This window comes from Ctenopharyngodon idella, chromosome 24 (genome assembly GCF_019924925.1).
Source record: "Ctenopharyngodon idella isolate HZGC_01 chromosome 24, HZGC01, whole genome shotgun sequence".
NCBI lineage: Eukaryota > Metazoa > Chordata > Actinopteri > Cypriniformes > Xenocyprididae > Ctenopharyngodon > Ctenopharyngodon idella.
The window spans coordinates 19,101,465-19,118,078 of record NC_067243.1 but is presented as its reverse complement, the minus strand read 5'-3'; the positions used below and the strand labels follow the sequence as shown (position 1 = coordinate 19,118,078).

The following is a 16,614-nucleotide window of genomic DNA, read 5'->3' as shown; positions in this document are numbered from 1 at the left end:
CAGAGAATATATCCAGTAAGAGGGACTGCAAAAGAGGCAGTAACCTACTCAGACCAGAACGTAGAGACAGGCATCCTGGAGAGCAGGACTCAGCTTAGCGCTTTTTACCCTTACCAATGAAGGGAGTAAAACTCTGCTCAATCCTAGGATCTACTCAGCGCTTGATTATTTGCACTGAGGAGGCTGTGCACTCTAAAGGGACCCAAACAAGGGGAGTACAATCAGCCTAGGGGCTGATCTTCAACAGGGAGGCCTCAGAGAGGCCTTCAACCACTGACCAGACTTAGGGAGCTAAGTACTATGCAGAACAACCCTCTAAACGAGGGGAGTACTGGGCTCAACCTAACAGATAAACCATACTGTAGGCACAAAATCATGGAGGCCCAGGAAGGGCCTGCAACATGAAGTAATTCTACATCGTGTAGAATATATCACAGCAGCCTTGCAAAAGGCCAAACATGTGAAGACTACATGCTTAATCTGCTTAAAAGGCACCCAGATGTGGGGGGAATTGCTTACAGGGCGGCCTGTGAAGGCACACACCTAAATCAGCTCAACTGCTGATGAAGCAAGAGCCCACAAACATGGGAACTCGTTCTGATTGAAACCGAGTTTAATTAACAGATAAGATTGTAGAGTGCCCACATAACAGGCTACCTCAACACATTCCAACAAGCAGTGTACTCAGTAAAAAACACTTTTTTACTTTTTAAGCAAGAGGAGTACAAACTTACGCCATCATGTTCTGAAGGAGGCCCAAACAGGACCTGCGACTTCAGAATGACACAGGCATCAGCTAGTGGCACTGTCTAAGCTCTAAAGGAGCCAAATCTGAGAACCAAACTATCCAGTGAGGTTAACTAATTTAACTCGACCTGAGATAATTTAATCCACACATTCCACCAGGCAATGTACTCAGTAAAAACACTTTTTACTCTTTAAGCAAGAGGAGTACAAACCTACGCCATCATGTTCTTGAAGGAGGCCCAAACAGGGCCTACTACTCCAGAAAGACACAGGCGTCAGCCAGTGGCAGTGTCTAAGCTCTAAGGGAGCCTAATCTGAGAACCAAACTATCCAGTGAGGTTAACTATTTAGCTCAACCTGAGCTTAATTCTATTCAACACATTCCAACATTCAATGTGCTCAGTAAAACACTTTATACTCTTTAAGCAAGAGGAGTACAAACTATGCCAACATGCTCTGAAAGAGGCCCAAACAGGGCCTACTACTCCAGAAAGACACAGGCGTCAGCCAGTGGCAGTGTCTAAGCTCTAAGGGAGCCTAATCTGAGAACCAAACAATCAAGTGAGGTTACCTAGCTTAACTCAACCTGAGCTAAAATCTACACATTCCAACAGGCAATGTACTCAGTAAAACACTTTTTACCCTTACAGTAAGGGGAGTACACAGAATATATGCTGCCATGCTCTGAAGGAGGCCAGAACCGGCCTACTACTTCAAATAAACACGGGCATAAACCTGTGGCAGTGCTAGTTCTAAGTGAGCAAAACTCTGACTAAACATCTACCAACAAAACTTGTGATACAACAAGCTATTGTGCTCTGAAGGAGGCCCAAAACAAAGCCTTCTACTCCAAACAACACAATCAACATCTTGTGGCAGTGTTCAAACTCTAAAGGTAGCTACATAAGAACCAAACTAAATAGTGAGGTTCACTACACAAACTCAACCTGAGCTATGCATTCCAACAGGCCATATACTCAGTAAAAAAACACTGTTTACCCTTATTAGCAAGGGGAGTACAAACTTAGTCACCATGCTCTGAAGGAGGCCAGAACAAAGCCTACTACTACAGCAAACAGGTGCTAACCTGTGGTAGCAATAGAGTTATTGGGCTCACATTGTGTAGGGCAAAATAGAACTAGAGCATTAACAGCCCTGAGAAACAGGGGAATGCTTCACTTTTCATTCACACTACCCTGAAATTGTGAATTCCAAGGGTGGGCGCTTTTCACCAAAGACAGATTAGACACCTGTACTGAACCCTAGGGAACAGGAGCTTAAATAAAGCTAACACTGTTTCACTCAAGCTTGAATCTTAATTCAAGGGGTTCAGGGGAAAAGACTAAACAAGTATAGAATGAAAAGCTTTAGAAAAGTGGGGCCACAGCAACACTAGCATTTTCTTATTCACATAGTGATAAGGGGCCTATCACCTGAGACAACGGCACCAGGGAGACTTAGCAATAGTCTGCTACCTTAGCTGCTATCTATCTTGCACCTACACCAAAGGGGTAATGGGCCTTGGCCTGACAACTCTGATAAGAGGAGGCCAGAACTAGGAAAAACTACACTCTCCTGACAGAGGTAGTAATAAAAGGGTGAAATGCTTCAGTATATCACCTAAACCCTAGTTCTAGCCTAGGCTAGCTATAGCTGTGGGCCTATAGGGCCACACATAAGCATAGATCTGCCTGGGGCTTAAACTCAGCCTCTAAAACTCTCAATAGAGAGGAGGCAACTCTGAAATAAACTCTATAAAACAAGAGCTCAGAGGAGCGATGCTCAACCCAAGCCAAACAATGTCAGGCGGCCCCGAAGGCCGACGCTTAACATAGATCCATCTGAAGTAAAGAGTGCCAATCTCTAATACAATCTCTAGCTATGACCAGAGGAGAATAGCTACTCTACCATATAGGTGGTTGTAAAGGTGGCCATATAGCCAACACAAAGATAACCAACCTAATGGGAACTTCAGGGCCCTAATTTTCCCCTTCTATTTCTTTTTACACACCCAGGAAAAAACTGTACAGGAAAACTAAGGTCAATATATTTAAATATATAAATATAGACCAAGCTTACTTCCCTGCGGCTCGAAGAACGGAGACTTACCATCATAGAAGGATGGAATCTATGGTTCTTTCAAGCCTGAAAGAGCCCCTTCACTATCAAGCCAAAAGGCGAGCCAACAGAAAATTTTTATCATGGGCCCAGCCCTCGGCCTGATTGTAAGAAGCGCCTGGGTAAAATATCATTACTCAGGAGGTGGAAGAAGAAAGGAGAGGGTAGATGTAACTACCCTCATGGAGAGGAAATCAATCACTGACGCTGCTGGCGTCTGTAATTGATTACCTCCCTCAAATCTTTCTTCTTCCTAGAGTCCCGCCTTCTCTGGAACCTAATCCGAGGTGGAGGAGGTGCCCGAGAGGCTATGCAGGTTTACACCTATGGGTTTACACCTCTCTCTAACTCCTCAGCAAGCTCCATCTGTGAGCCCCATGATTTCAGTCACCGCTGCGCCTCAGCACGGGCGGGACCAGAACCACCGGGCACAGATGCCGGTCGTTCTTCCTTCGAGAAGAGGGCCAAATGAGAGCGGAGCGTCCTAATAGGCAGACGCTCACAGTTTGCACAGACAGCGCCCTCGAGCACTGTCCGTGCATGCTCCTCTCCCAGACAGAAAACGTACAGATTATGTGTGTCATCAGGTGTCAAAAACCTGGGACACAGATCCACACACTTCCTGAAACATTTGTTAGACATAGTAAATTCCTTACCAAATTCGAAGAATCGCAATCAAACAAAACAGTCCCTGAAGACGATAAGATACTGACTGCTTCTCTAGGCGCTCCTTTTATACTTCCGGGTCACGTCTATTATGATGTCATAGGCTGTCGCCGGCCAATAGGATTGGTGAGATTTGATAATTGTTTTCAGACACCGGTTCACGTGATGACGTTCCCCATATGCATTCAAACGCAGTGTTGAATTCCCTTTCGAAAGCTAAATTTAGTATAAACAATTTGGATAAAACTCAAAAGATGGCTTTGGAGGATTTAAAGAGTGATAAATCAATTATAATTCAAAAAGCAGATAAAGGGGGATCAATTGTTTTACAGAACACAGACAATTACAGTGCCACTTGAAAGTTTGTGAACCCCTTGCAGAATCTGTGAAAATGTGAAATTTTTTTAACAAAATAAAAGAGATCATACAAAATGCATGTTATTTTTTATTTAGTACTGTCCTGATTAAGATATTTTACATAAAAGATGTTTACATATAATTCACAAGACAAAAAATAGCTGAATTTATTAAAATGACCCCATTCAAAAGTTTGTGAACCACTGATTCTTAATACTGTGTGTGGTTACCTGGATGATCCATGACTGTTTTTTTATTTTGTGACGGTTGTTCATGAGTCCCTTGTTTGTTCTGAACAGTTAAACTGAGCTCTGTTCTTCAGAAAAAATCTTCCAGATTCTTCAGATTTCCAGCATCTTTTGCATATTTGAACCCTTTCCAGCAGTGACTGTATGATTTTGAGATCCATCTTTTCACACTGAGGACAATTAAGGGACTCAAACACAACTATTAAAAAAGGTTCAAACGTTCAAAATCATTCAGTCACTGCTGGAAAGGGTTCAAATATGCAAAAGATGCTGGAAATCTGAAGAATCTGCAGGACCTTTTTTCTGAAGAACAGAGCTCAGTTTAACTGTTCAGAGCAAACAAGGGACTCATGAACAACCATCACAAAACAAAAAAAACAGTCGTAGATCATCCAGGTAACCACACACAGTATTAGGAATCAGTGGTTCACAAACCTTTGAACGGGGTCATTTTAGTAAATTCAGCTATTTTTTGTCTTGTGAATTATATGTAAACATCTTTTATGTAAAATATCTTAATCAGGACAGTACTAAATAAAAAATAACATGCATTTTGTATTATCTCTTTTATTTTGTTAAAAAATTTTCTGCAAGGGGTTCACAAACTTTCAAGTGGCACTGTATATCACTAAAGTAAAAGCAATGCTTAGCGACCATGTGTGCTATAAAAAATTAATATTCAATCCCACTATAGAATACAAATCCCAGCTAGACAATGTTAAACAGAGATTTTGAAGAAAAATGGTTAACAGAACAAAAATTCAAATGTTTAATTAATCGTCACCCAGTTGTTCCAGTGCTTTATGCATTACCAAAAATGCATAAATCGACCATAGATCCTCCTTATCGACCTATAGTCTCTGGTATTGGTTCACTTACTGAAAAGCTATCTGAATTTATAGATTTTCATTTACAGCCATTGGTGAAACAATTACCATCCTATCTAAGAGACACAACAGATTTTTTAAACAAATTACAATTGCATTCAAATTTAGATGACCAAGATTGGCTAGTAACATTGGATGTGTCATCTTTATACACCTCGATTCCACACAAAGGAGGGTTGGAAGCTTTGGACTTTTTTCTAAAAACTCTTCAAAATTTGACTTTACCCATACAATTTATTTTGGATTTAACTGAATTCATATTAACCAAAAATTATTTTTTGTTTGAAAAAGATTATTATCTTCAAACACAAGGTACTGCTATGGGGACCCCATTAGCACCAAGTCACGCAAATCTCTTTATGGGTAAATTCGAATTAGATTTTATTTATAATAGCAACCCTTTTGGGCACTGCATCAAGTACTGGGCAAGGTACATCGATGATTGTTTCCTCATTTGGAGGGGAAGTGAAGAGGAGCTGCATAATTTTGTTTTGTTTTTGAACTCCAGATTAGACTCTATCACATTTTCAGTTGAAAAAGATTTGTTTTCTATTCATGTTTTAGATGTTTTGATTTCCAAAATCAACAATACTGTCTCCACCACGGTATTTCGAAAACCAACAGATAAGAATACTTTACTTTCCGCTGGGTACAATGTTTATGAACGGCAATTCTGCCTGATGTGTTATTGTTCCCAATTTTTTTTTTTTTTTTTTTTTTTTTTTAATTGGAGCTATTCTGGAGTCCTGGGAATTATTTGTTTTTTCGGAGTTATATCTTTCATGTGGTTCTTTTTTTTTTTTTTTTTTTTTTTTTTGCCAGATGTGTGATTATTCCTAGTATTGTCTTTAATTGTGATTTGTGGTTTCAGATGGACTTAAACTGGAGTCTGTGGACTGATTATCTGATTGCTTTAATTATGTTCATGATCACTTGAGGATTTGTAGTGCATTTTCTATGTTATTATTGAGAGTGAATGAAATTGTTACACTGATTAATGCGAAGAGCCGAAACGTTTGTCATCTTATGTCCTGTGTACTATGATTAAAGTGCTTCAGAGTGCAGACCTTTTTTGTATTCTTATATTGATATATAGGTCTCAGCACCTAATTAGCTGGGAGAGCGAGGTGAATGCTTTGATTGGAAAAAGTTGAAAAGAAAGAAAAAGTTTAAAGGGTTAGTTCACCCAAAAAGGAAAATTCTGTCATTATTACTGAACCTTCGTTCACCTTCGGAACACAAATTAAGATATTTTTGATAAAATCCGATGGCTCAGTGAGGCCTCCATTGCGAGCAAGATGATTAAAGCTTTTAAATGCCCAGAAAGGTACTAAAAACATATTTAAAATAGTTCATGTGACTACAGTGGTTCAACCTTAATGTTATGAAGCGACGAGAATACTTTTTGTGCACCAAAAAAACAAAATAATGACTTTATTCAACAATATCTAGTGATGGATGATTTCAAAACACTGCTTCAAAGCTTTACAAATCTTTTGTTTTGAATCAGTGGTTCGGAGCGTGTATCAAACTGCCAAAGTCACACCCCCCCAGTGGTGAACCATTGAAATTTCGAAACACTTATGATTATTATTAAGGTTGAACCATTGTAGTCACATGAACTGTTTCTGTAAGGGTGAGTAATTAATGACAGAATTTTCATTTTTGGGTGAACTAACCCTTTAATACTGCACCCAAATTTACACAGATGAGCCAAAACATTATGACACCCTTCCTAATATGCTGTTAATCTTCCATGTGCCCCTAAAACAGCACAAACTCGCTAAGGCATAGACGCTACAAGACCCCTGAAGTTGTCCAGTGGCACCTACAGTCTAGCAGCAGATCCTTCAAGTCCTGTAGGTTGCGAGGTGGAGCAACTGTGGATCGGAATTGTTGGTCCAGCACATCCCACAGATGCTCAGTTGGATTGAGATGTGGTGAAATTGGAGGCCAGGGCAACACCTTGAACTCTTCATCATGTTCCTCAAACCATTCCTGAACAATGTGTGCAATGTAGCAGGGTGCATTATATCCTGCTGAAAGAGACCAATTCCACCAGAGAACACCATTGTCATGAAGGAGTTTACCTGGTCTGCAACAATGCTTAGTAGGTTGGCCAGATGTTAGTAAATGGCCAGAGCCAAAGATTCCCAGCAGAATATTGCTTAGAGCTTCACAGTCCCTCCACCTGCAGTCATCTTCCCATAGTGAATCCTGCTACATCCTTGCAGCTCTCATTCCTAGCAGACTCATTCCTCCTAAAACCATCATTACATTCTTCTGTGACTTGCGCCACAATAAACCATCTGTCCGTTTGGACCAGATGGGATAGCCTTCGTTGCCCTCACGCATTGATGAGCTTTTGCCACACAACACCCCCGTTTGTGGTTCATCAGGCCACTGTTTGTAGGCTCTTACCACAAAAGTTTAAGGGGCAATCAGTTTAAACAAACTCTGGAACTCATACTAGTTGCTAACCTATTTAATTACCAGTGGATGGATGAAATTTTGTTGTGTGTGTGTAAGATGATCTCACCCTGTGGGACAGTGGCTAACACAGAGGTGAGAGAGAAGATGAAGGTAGCCTGGTGCACAGCTCAGACAGTCCCTGGGAGATGCCCCAGTGCAGGTGGCACACACATGATCACAGGGCATACAGAAACCCAGATCTACCCCGTCAGCCTCCTCATGGGCACTGTAAGTTCCCACAGGACACTTGCTCACGCACGAACCATCTGGAACACAAACACAGTCTATTTAAACCAGTAAATTTAAGTAGAACTTGTACATTAAAACACCAATTTTTCACAAACAATGTCAATTTTTTCTTAAAGTGCCCCTATTATGCTATTTTAAAGGTTCCTAATTTTGTTTTGACAGCCTCCTACAATAGGTTTACATGCATCAAGGTCAAAAAACATTTAGATTTTCTCATAATATACATTGCCTCATTACTCAAAAAGTCTGAAACGATTCGTTCCAAGATTCGGTCTCTCTTTTCAGCGAGCCTACTCTGCTCTGATTGGTTTAGATGGCCCAATCTGTTGTGATTGGTCTACTGCTTACAGCACATGTTGGAAATTAAACGTCCATTACCATATCTGAATTTCAGCTCCGGAGGCTTCCTCAGTCCTCGGTGATTGTACACAGTGTAAGGACAGTAACAATGGCACCGATTTTACCATATCAACTGGATGATGAAACATTGGAACCCGAACCTCAGACACAATTTTAATTTTAAGTAATAGTGGGCTCACAGCTGATTAGCAGAACTATTTCAGTGAAGCCACCGCAGGAACTTCCCCCAGGAACTAGGGACTTTGGGGTGGTACTCAGTATGTTTCGACAGCAGGGACCAGGGTCTAAAGTTTCAGGTAAAAATCCCCCCTTCAGAAAGTCCCTGCTCGGAAGGTAGTACTTTTTCAAAGTTCAGGAACTTTCGGGGGTGGGATTTGATCACTAAACATCCTAATTAGTTGAGTTCACACAGCATTTTATTACAACCACCATTTTTAAAAGTGTTGCGGTGCGTGCAGTAAGAGTTGTTTGCTATTCGCATCAACAATGGAGTTTAAACGATGAACCAACAACGAGGTTCAGGCTTTATTAAGCTTAAATGCGGAGGACAAAATCCAGCTGGAACTGGAAAGTCGCGCACAGTCCTACGTCACTGGACTAATCTTCATGGTACTTTAGACCGCGATGGAAACGCAGATAGCAACAGGTCTGGGGGGAAAAAAAGTTACTGGGAAAAAGTTCCTGGAACAAATTGTTCTGGGTAATTTTGGTGGAAACACGGCTTAAAGCCCAGAACACACCAAGCCGACAAACTAGTGGCGACGAAAGCAGACTGCGGGGTTGGCTCACGTCGGCAGCGTCTGGGTCCAAAGTTGCCCTGACACACCAAACCGACGCTCAAGTTTCAAGTTTACTTTATTTATATAGCACATTTAAAACAGCCACAAGGCTGACCAAAGTGCTTTACAAAAGAAACAGCATCATAAGAATAATAAGAGCACACACAGACTAAAACAAAGAACCAGAATAAAATAAAACACAAATAGAAAATATAATAGGCAGGAATTTAAAATCTAATAGGCCAATGAAAACAGATGGGTTTTTAAAAGAGACTTAAAAATGGTCAGACTAGCGGCCATTCGGATCTCCACTGGCAAGTCATTCCAGAGGCGAGGACCAATTACCGAGAAGGCACGGTCACCTCTACGCTTAAGTCTGGAATGTGGGATTAAAAGCATTTTGGACCAGTTGAAGACGGGCAATTTGAGCTTTAGAAATGCCACAGCATGAGTTACAGTAATCGAGACGTGACGTAACAAAAGCACAATGATTCATCTTTTATAAATCGTTAAAATATTAATGTCTGTGACGCTGTGAGCATGGAGACTGTTGTGTAGATTGTAAGTATTTTAAATGTTTAACTTTAAAATGTTAAATGTTTATTATGAATAAATAGCGCTCATAAACAGCCGTCGAGATGGTATTCTCAAGTGAAATGAGTCAAGGCTTAGACCCGGAAACGGCATTCCTTCCGTCACGACTTAACAAGTGGATATTAATATAGCTTATCTAATATATATTATATTAGCTTATATATTAATAAATGTTAATATAGTGTGTAATTACACACAGCATGAAAGGTAATCTTCGAAAAAGCATAATAGGGGCACTTTAGTAGAAGATCTATCCAAAAGAAATAGAAATGTATTGACGCAAGTTGAAGTCATTCATACTGTGGAGGTAGTTGGGCAGGGCGCAGGTCTGACAGTCAGTGGGTCCCGGCCCCTCGCAGGACTGGCATAGTGGATGACACGCTTGGCAAATGAACTGGTTGTTTTGGAGGAACGTTCTGGGTGGGCAGTCTGAATCCCCTGTAACCCCACACATCATGGTGTTGGGATCAAGAACGAGACCCTTTTCACACTGGAGACACTGGGTGGGCTCTGGACCCTCACAGCGTGCACAGGTCTGGTGACATTCTATGGAGCCAAATATGGGATATATAAGAAAATGTATATATTTGTTTGCATTTTTCTACATATATTCAATAATTGTGGTTATAAAAGGCAGATTTTCATATAACCGGTATGTTTAGGTTATGTGTAGTTGGTTGTTGTTCCATCTAATCCAATTCATTTTTGACAACAACAGGCCGGACCAGTTTTGCTACCTTATGGACAAACTAATCAGTGCGGAAAAAAAATTCAAGGCGCGTGTGCAAGCTGAGCGTACAGTGTATGCACTTTTAGGGAAAAAATGGGCTGCTCATGCTATGCTGATAATGAAATGTATGTCACACACACAACATTCCTGTCCAAAAATTTAGTCCTAACCATATCCCTACCCCTAAACCTAACCCTACCCATAACTTATCCCTAACCCTGGTTGTAAGCCTAAACCTGACAAACTCTAAACTTGTCAAATCTAATGGGTTGACTGGAATTCTGTTCCAGGAACAACAAAGATGTTGATCCAGGAACACGTTGAACTTGGTGAAATGTCGTTCAACGTGCGGGAACACATGTGCTCGACACATGCACACTAGAAAGTTTCATCCTTGTCCAGTGTCTGCACTATTTCTCTGCAGAAGTTATGAGTTATGAGGAGTTTCGCTTAAAGGGTTAGTCCACCCAAAAATGAAAATGCTGTCATTAATTACTCACCCTCATGTCGTTCCACACCTGTAAGACCTTCATTCATCTTCAGAACACAAATTAAGATATTTTTCATAAAATCCAATGGCTCAGTGAGGCCTCCATTGCCAGCAAGACAATTAACACTTTCAGATGCCCAGAAAGCTACTAAAGACATATTTAAAATAGTTCATGTGACTACAGTGGTTCAACCTTAATGTTATGAAGCGACAAGAATATTTTTTGTGCGGCAAAAAAAAAACAAAATAACGACTTTATTCAACAATATCTAGTGATGGGCGATTTCAAAACACTGCTTCATGAAGCTTCGAAGCTTTACAAATCTTTTGTTTCGAATCAGTGGTTCAGAGCGTGTATCAAACTGCCAAAGTCGTGATTTCAGTAAACGAGGCTTTGTTACATCAGAAGTGTTTCGAAATTTCAATGGTTCACCACTGGGGGGGTGTGACTTTGGCAGTTTGATACACTCTCCGAACCACTGATTCGAAACAAAAGATTCGTAAAGCTTTGAAGGTTCATGAAGCAGTGTTTTGAAATCGCCCATCACTAGATACAAGGGGTGTAACGATATATCGCAGTATGATATTTCGCGATGCAAAAATGTTATGATATGTATCGTAGAGTGGCGGCGATACTTTTATGATATGACGATAGTTTAATCCATTCAATTGGTTGAGCTGCCAACGTGACCTACTCTGCAACTGTGTCGCGTGTTCTTTCATCGCAGTTGCAGAAATCGCTTGAACTGAACATTAGTAGGGCAACATGAGTTCGGCTGAAACTGAAAATTGAAGATGCCCTGTCTTCTTATAAGTCCGACGTTTGGCAGCATTTTGGCCTCAGGCCTCACTGAGCCATCGGATTTTATCAAAAATATCTTAATTTGTGTTCTGAAGACGAACAAAGGTCTTACGGGATTGGAACGACATGAGGGTGAGTAATCAATGACTGAATTTTCATTTTTTGGGTGAACTAACCTTTTAAGTGTAGTGCTACCAACAGAGGGCAGTATTACACAAACTGTAATTCAGTGTGAGCTGTTGTTGTTTCTGGTAGTTTGTTGTTGTTCTGTCTTATCCTTTTCAGTGTTGCCACCTTGTTGAGAAACTAATTTAATTTAAAAAAAAATTAAGTGACTTAGAAAAAAACTGGTTGCGTGTATTATACTGATGACAAAATCAACGTCATACCCTAGCATACATGAAAAAACCAAAGTATACTTCTATAATCAAGCTCATACTGGTAAGAATACCTTATAATACATTACATTACAGCTAATACTTTACCCTGGCATTCCTTATCAGAGGTCTGGTAATAAGTGCCCGCTGGGCACACTTCCAAGCACGTGCCCTCGTAGAGTTTTGGGGTAAGGGAAGAGCAGGTCTCGCAGTCGTCAGAGAGAGGACCAGAGCAGGTGCCACAGGTGGGATGGCAGCTCACACAGACTCCCTGATCCAAATCTTCAAAGTAACCTTTGGGACAGATGGCCTTACATGCCCCATTTAAGAGCAAATAAAGGAAACTGCATCCTGAAATTAAATAGTTACACAATATATTTGAATTTCAAATGATCTGTAAACTTCCTTGCAGATGGATAGATAGCACACAAGATAATATAACAGGGAAAATTAATTCAGTTGCATTCTGTTGACACTAACAGGATTTCAGTGTGTATTTTGACTGTAATCTCATTTTGCACAGGATCAGTAACAGTAATCACTCACTAGCACAGGTGTAAAAATTGGTGCACACGTCACAGTGAGGAGCACAGCGTCTGCATGTGCCGTCTTCTGCCGCGTAGCTCATGGGGCCGCAGTTTTGCTGGCACTGACCATTGGCCAGATGAAGGCCTTCTCGACATGAAAGGCACTGCGTGCTTGTGCCATCGCAGGTCAGACAGAGTTCATCACAGGGTTCACATGTCCCCAGCTCGGTCTCAAAATAACCTCTGCATGAAAAACAACAGATAAAAGTTTTTTTCCCCCTTACATTCATCAATGTGTGCTTCTCAATAGGGTTTACACAAGGTAATTTGGCTTGCAGTTTAGCTTATTTTCTTAGTGCTACATTTCGTTACACTTTATTTTAAGGTGTCCTTGTTTCACTGTAATTATACATTTAAGTACTGATGTCACACTGGGGTTGCAGTATTCAAATGCACAATGAAGGAAATATCTTCAAGACCCTGTAATCTGAACAAGGAACAGGTGAAATCACCAGAAAATCAAACTACAAACACAACGTAACATCAAACAAAGCTAAACAAAGAACAGACTCAAACTCAAGGCTTAAATACACAGCAAACAGAGGAGTTAATGAGACACCTGAACTGAAGACACTAATTAATCAGTAACAAAGAAGACAAACAGGCAGGCACAAAAGGAGAACTAAAACAATTACCAAACTAGAAAACTGACTAAGAAACTGAAGACAGAAAAAAAAGCATGAAAACTGATCAAAAACATACTCTAAACGTGACAACTGAGAAATATTAACATAAGTTACATATATTACATAAGTATCGCTGTGCCACTGAATGTATATACGTTACTGCGTCTGTCTTAGCAACCACTCTTAGCAACGTAAACATATGTTTGTTCTCTATTGATTTTGTTCATTGAAGCTCACTGTATTATGTAGAAGAGTATTGTGAGAGAGATATCGAGTGACCGAGTGTATTACCAGCATTCAGATTTAGCATTTTCCTTCAGGTCAGTCCTATGTTCATAATAAAAAATCTGTTTAAATGTCCGATGTATTATCTTGTCCTTTTAACAGTTAAGGGGTTTCCCCGTGACTGACAGCACTAGTCAAAGCATTTGTCAGTTGCGTCTTGTTCCGTGTTCACAACAATTCAGTCTTTTCAATGTAAAAGTCTTCGCTACTGACTGACACACTCATAAAGACAGTCTTTGCCGCCATCTAATGGCGTAATAATGTAACTTCTGTTGCTGTTCACGGTCAGGGACTATTTTTTCTGGCAGAAGGAAGGCTTTTAGTGATTTTTACTTCATGAAAGTTGCATTGATACATATTTCTGGCTTTAATATTTGTATTGAGTGGTAACCGTTTTATAAAGCAATAAGGTACTCGAGGCTAGTGCTGTATTGTGAGTAAGTCACGGCTGAAGATTGCTAAGATACGGAATATGTTATCTGTTTCTGATGCAGAAAAGTTAGTTCATGCTTTCATGACGTCTAGACTAGATTACTGTAATGCATTACTAGCTCAATAAACAAGCTACAATTAGTACAAAATGCAGCTGCTAGAGTTCTCACCAGGTCAAGAAAATATGATCATATAACACCAATTTTATCATCTCTACACTGGTTACCTATTAAGTTCCGTAACGATTATAAAGTACTGCTAATGACCTACAAGGCTCTAAATGGTTTAGCTCCTGTGTACTTAACCGATCTTCTATCGCCCTACAATCCTTCACACTCTTCAAGATCACAAAACTCTGGACTTCTGGTTGTACCTAGGATAGCTAAGTCCTCTAAAGGAGGGAGAGCGTTTTCACATTTGGCTCCTAAACTCTGGAATAGCCTTCCTGATAATGTTCGGGGCTCAGACTCGCTCACCCAGTTTAAATCTAGATTAAAGACGCATCTCTTTACCCAAGCATTCACATAATGCATCTCATATCAGATCAATTGCACATGACTATCTTTGCTTAATGTTATGAACAGCAGCTATGCTAATTATTCTCCATTTGCTTTTCCGTTTTACCTTGGGACGCCCGTCCCGAGGTGACTAGAGAGTACATCAGTTTCAGTTTGGACCCAGACTTTTAAGAAGACCTCAGATGACCAACACTTTTGAAGAGACAGCGCCAACTCCTGCGAGGACTTCAGAAGATGCAACATCTGGATCAACACGCACATTCGCAAATTTCTATATATCCTAATTATTGTTAATATGTAATTCATTTTTCCAGGAGCTCTTTGCTTCTACCTTCAATTAAATTGCTAACAGTGATTGTAAATTAATTGCCTAAATTATTACATTATTAGCTAACTGCATTCTCTAAATTGTAATGTTGACATGCATTCTCTGTAAAGCTGCTTTGAAACGATATGTGTTGTGAAAAGCGCTATACAAATAAATGTGAATTGTATTGAATTGAATTGAAGGGGTTGCAAGCACGAAGCGAAAAACGCCCTTCAGCCGTGACTTATTCACGATACAGCACTAGCCTCGAGTACCTTGTTGCTTACATAAAATATGAATATTTATGAAAATAAATAAAGTTTACATTGTCATTTCTAACTATGTGAGCATTTATTAATGTATAATAATAATGTTATATAAAGCATTTTATATATATTGTTGGGTTCTGTAAGTCTTTTATCCTCACCAAGGCCAGAAATATTCTAAAATATTAATACAGTTTAAAATAATTCAAAATATTCAAATTTATAGATGCTCAAGAAAAAAAATTCTCATTATTATCAATGTTGAAAACAGTTGTGCTTAATATTTTTTGAAAACCACAATACAATTTGTTTTTCAGGATTCTTTGATGAAAAAAGTGCAAAAAAACATCATTTAAGTTTATAAATGTCTTTACTGTCACTTTTAATTCATTTAAAGCATTAATTATGCAGCCTTGCTGTATAAAAGTGTTAACATCTTTCAAAAATCACTTACTGAACCCAATATTTTGACCGGGAATGTATATACCATTGATTATATGGACATTTCTAATATATTTAAAATATATTTTTGTTCCAGAAGTTACAGCTATAGCTACTCACTCTGGGCACTCAGACCAGCAGCTGCCTTGAAACAGATAAAGCTGGTAAGTGTCCGTCTTACAGCTCACACACTCGTCTCTGCTCTCACAGGCCTCACAGTTAGCAGAACACCTCTCACATAGCAGACTTGAGCTGTTTCCAAAGAAACCCAGAGGACAGCGGTCTACACAGACAGACTCCTGCTCCAACATGTATCCTGGCAAACAAGAGTGGTTAAGAAAAGCAAACAAATGTGCCAGGGACTAATTACCAGGTAATATCTTATTTATTCAGAAAGTTCTTTTGAAGAAAAAAGCCATTAAAAGGAAATGTTTACAGTCTGGTTATCAGGTGGGAGGGAAAGGAAAGCTAACCTATACGTTACCGGTAGCACAGGCGATGCAGTTCTGAGCCTTGGGACCGTAACATGTCAGACAGGATCCATCACAGTAACGACAAGTACGACTTTCCCCTTTGGAGTAAGGAAAAAAAAGTAAGGCTATTGTATCTAAACTATTAGTTTTGCATGATTTACTACAGGAATTTTCAAACATTTTAATGCTAAGAACCCCCAAATATAAAACTATTCATTAATTGATTAAAAACTTGCTTTGACAACTGAAATAAGTTGAAGTTGAACTAAAATTGAACTAAAGAAAAAAAATTAAAGCTATGTTAAATGTTAAAAATCATTAAAGCAAATAACAAAAGTACTAAAACTTAAACTAAAATGAACGAAAACTGAAAATATAAAAATAAAAGCTTGTTCAAAATATTAGGCCTTTATTATAATACTATAATAATATAAATACTATAATAGAATATAAATAATAATAAAATAACACTGACGAGAACCTTCATAAAATGTAAAGGCAGCTGTATATTTTCATGTTTACAGCCCCCATACTGAAAATATTAAGTGTGATAAAATTAAATAATTGGGTTATACTTTATTTTAAGGTGTCATTGTTTTACTGTAATTATACTTTTAAGTACTGAGTAATATTAATTAACTACATGTACTTACTATAGAGTTAGGTTTGGTTTAGGGTTAATTGCATGTAATTATGCATAATTTATAGTTATTATTACAAGTGATTCAGTGGTTCGGAGCACGAAAGTCACATGATTTCAGTAAAAGAGGCTTTGTTATATCATAAGTGTTTTGAAATTTCAT

The 16,614-nt window shown here is 39.2% G+C and overlaps 1 protein-coding gene and 1 long non-coding RNA gene across 2 annotated transcripts in view; one reads left to right on the top strand and one right to left on the bottom strand.

The window, feature by feature from the left end:
- LOC127506651 (uncharacterized) overlaps nucleotides 1-7,556 on the top strand; it is a 56,760-nt gene extending 49,204 nt beyond the window's left edge. Inside the window, exon 6 of the long non-coding RNA XR_007928098.1 lies at nucleotides 6,797-7,556. This is a non-coding gene — a long non-coding RNA (uncharacterized LOC127506651). The remainder of the gene's footprint in view (nucleotides 1-6,796) is intronic.
- Nucleotides 1-16,614, bottom strand: part of LOC127506647 (proprotein convertase subtilisin/kexin type 5) — a 55,192-nt gene that overhangs the window by 11,804 nt on the left and 26,774 nt on the right. Inside the window, exons 7-12 of the mRNA XM_051883290.1 lie at nucleotides 15,823-15,909; nucleotides 15,459-15,654; nucleotides 12,423-12,646; nucleotides 11,985-12,227; nucleotides 9,778-10,023; nucleotides 7,563-7,761 (exon numbers count right to left, since the gene is read on the bottom strand). Coding sequence (XP_051739250.1) covers nucleotides 7,563-7,761; nucleotides 9,778-10,023; nucleotides 11,985-12,227; nucleotides 12,423-12,646; nucleotides 15,459-15,654; nucleotides 15,823-15,909 — 1,195 coding nt within the window. The remainder of the gene's footprint in view (nucleotides 1-7,562; nucleotides 7,762-9,777; nucleotides 10,024-11,984; nucleotides 12,228-12,422; nucleotides 12,647-15,458; nucleotides 15,655-15,822; nucleotides 15,910-16,614) is intronic.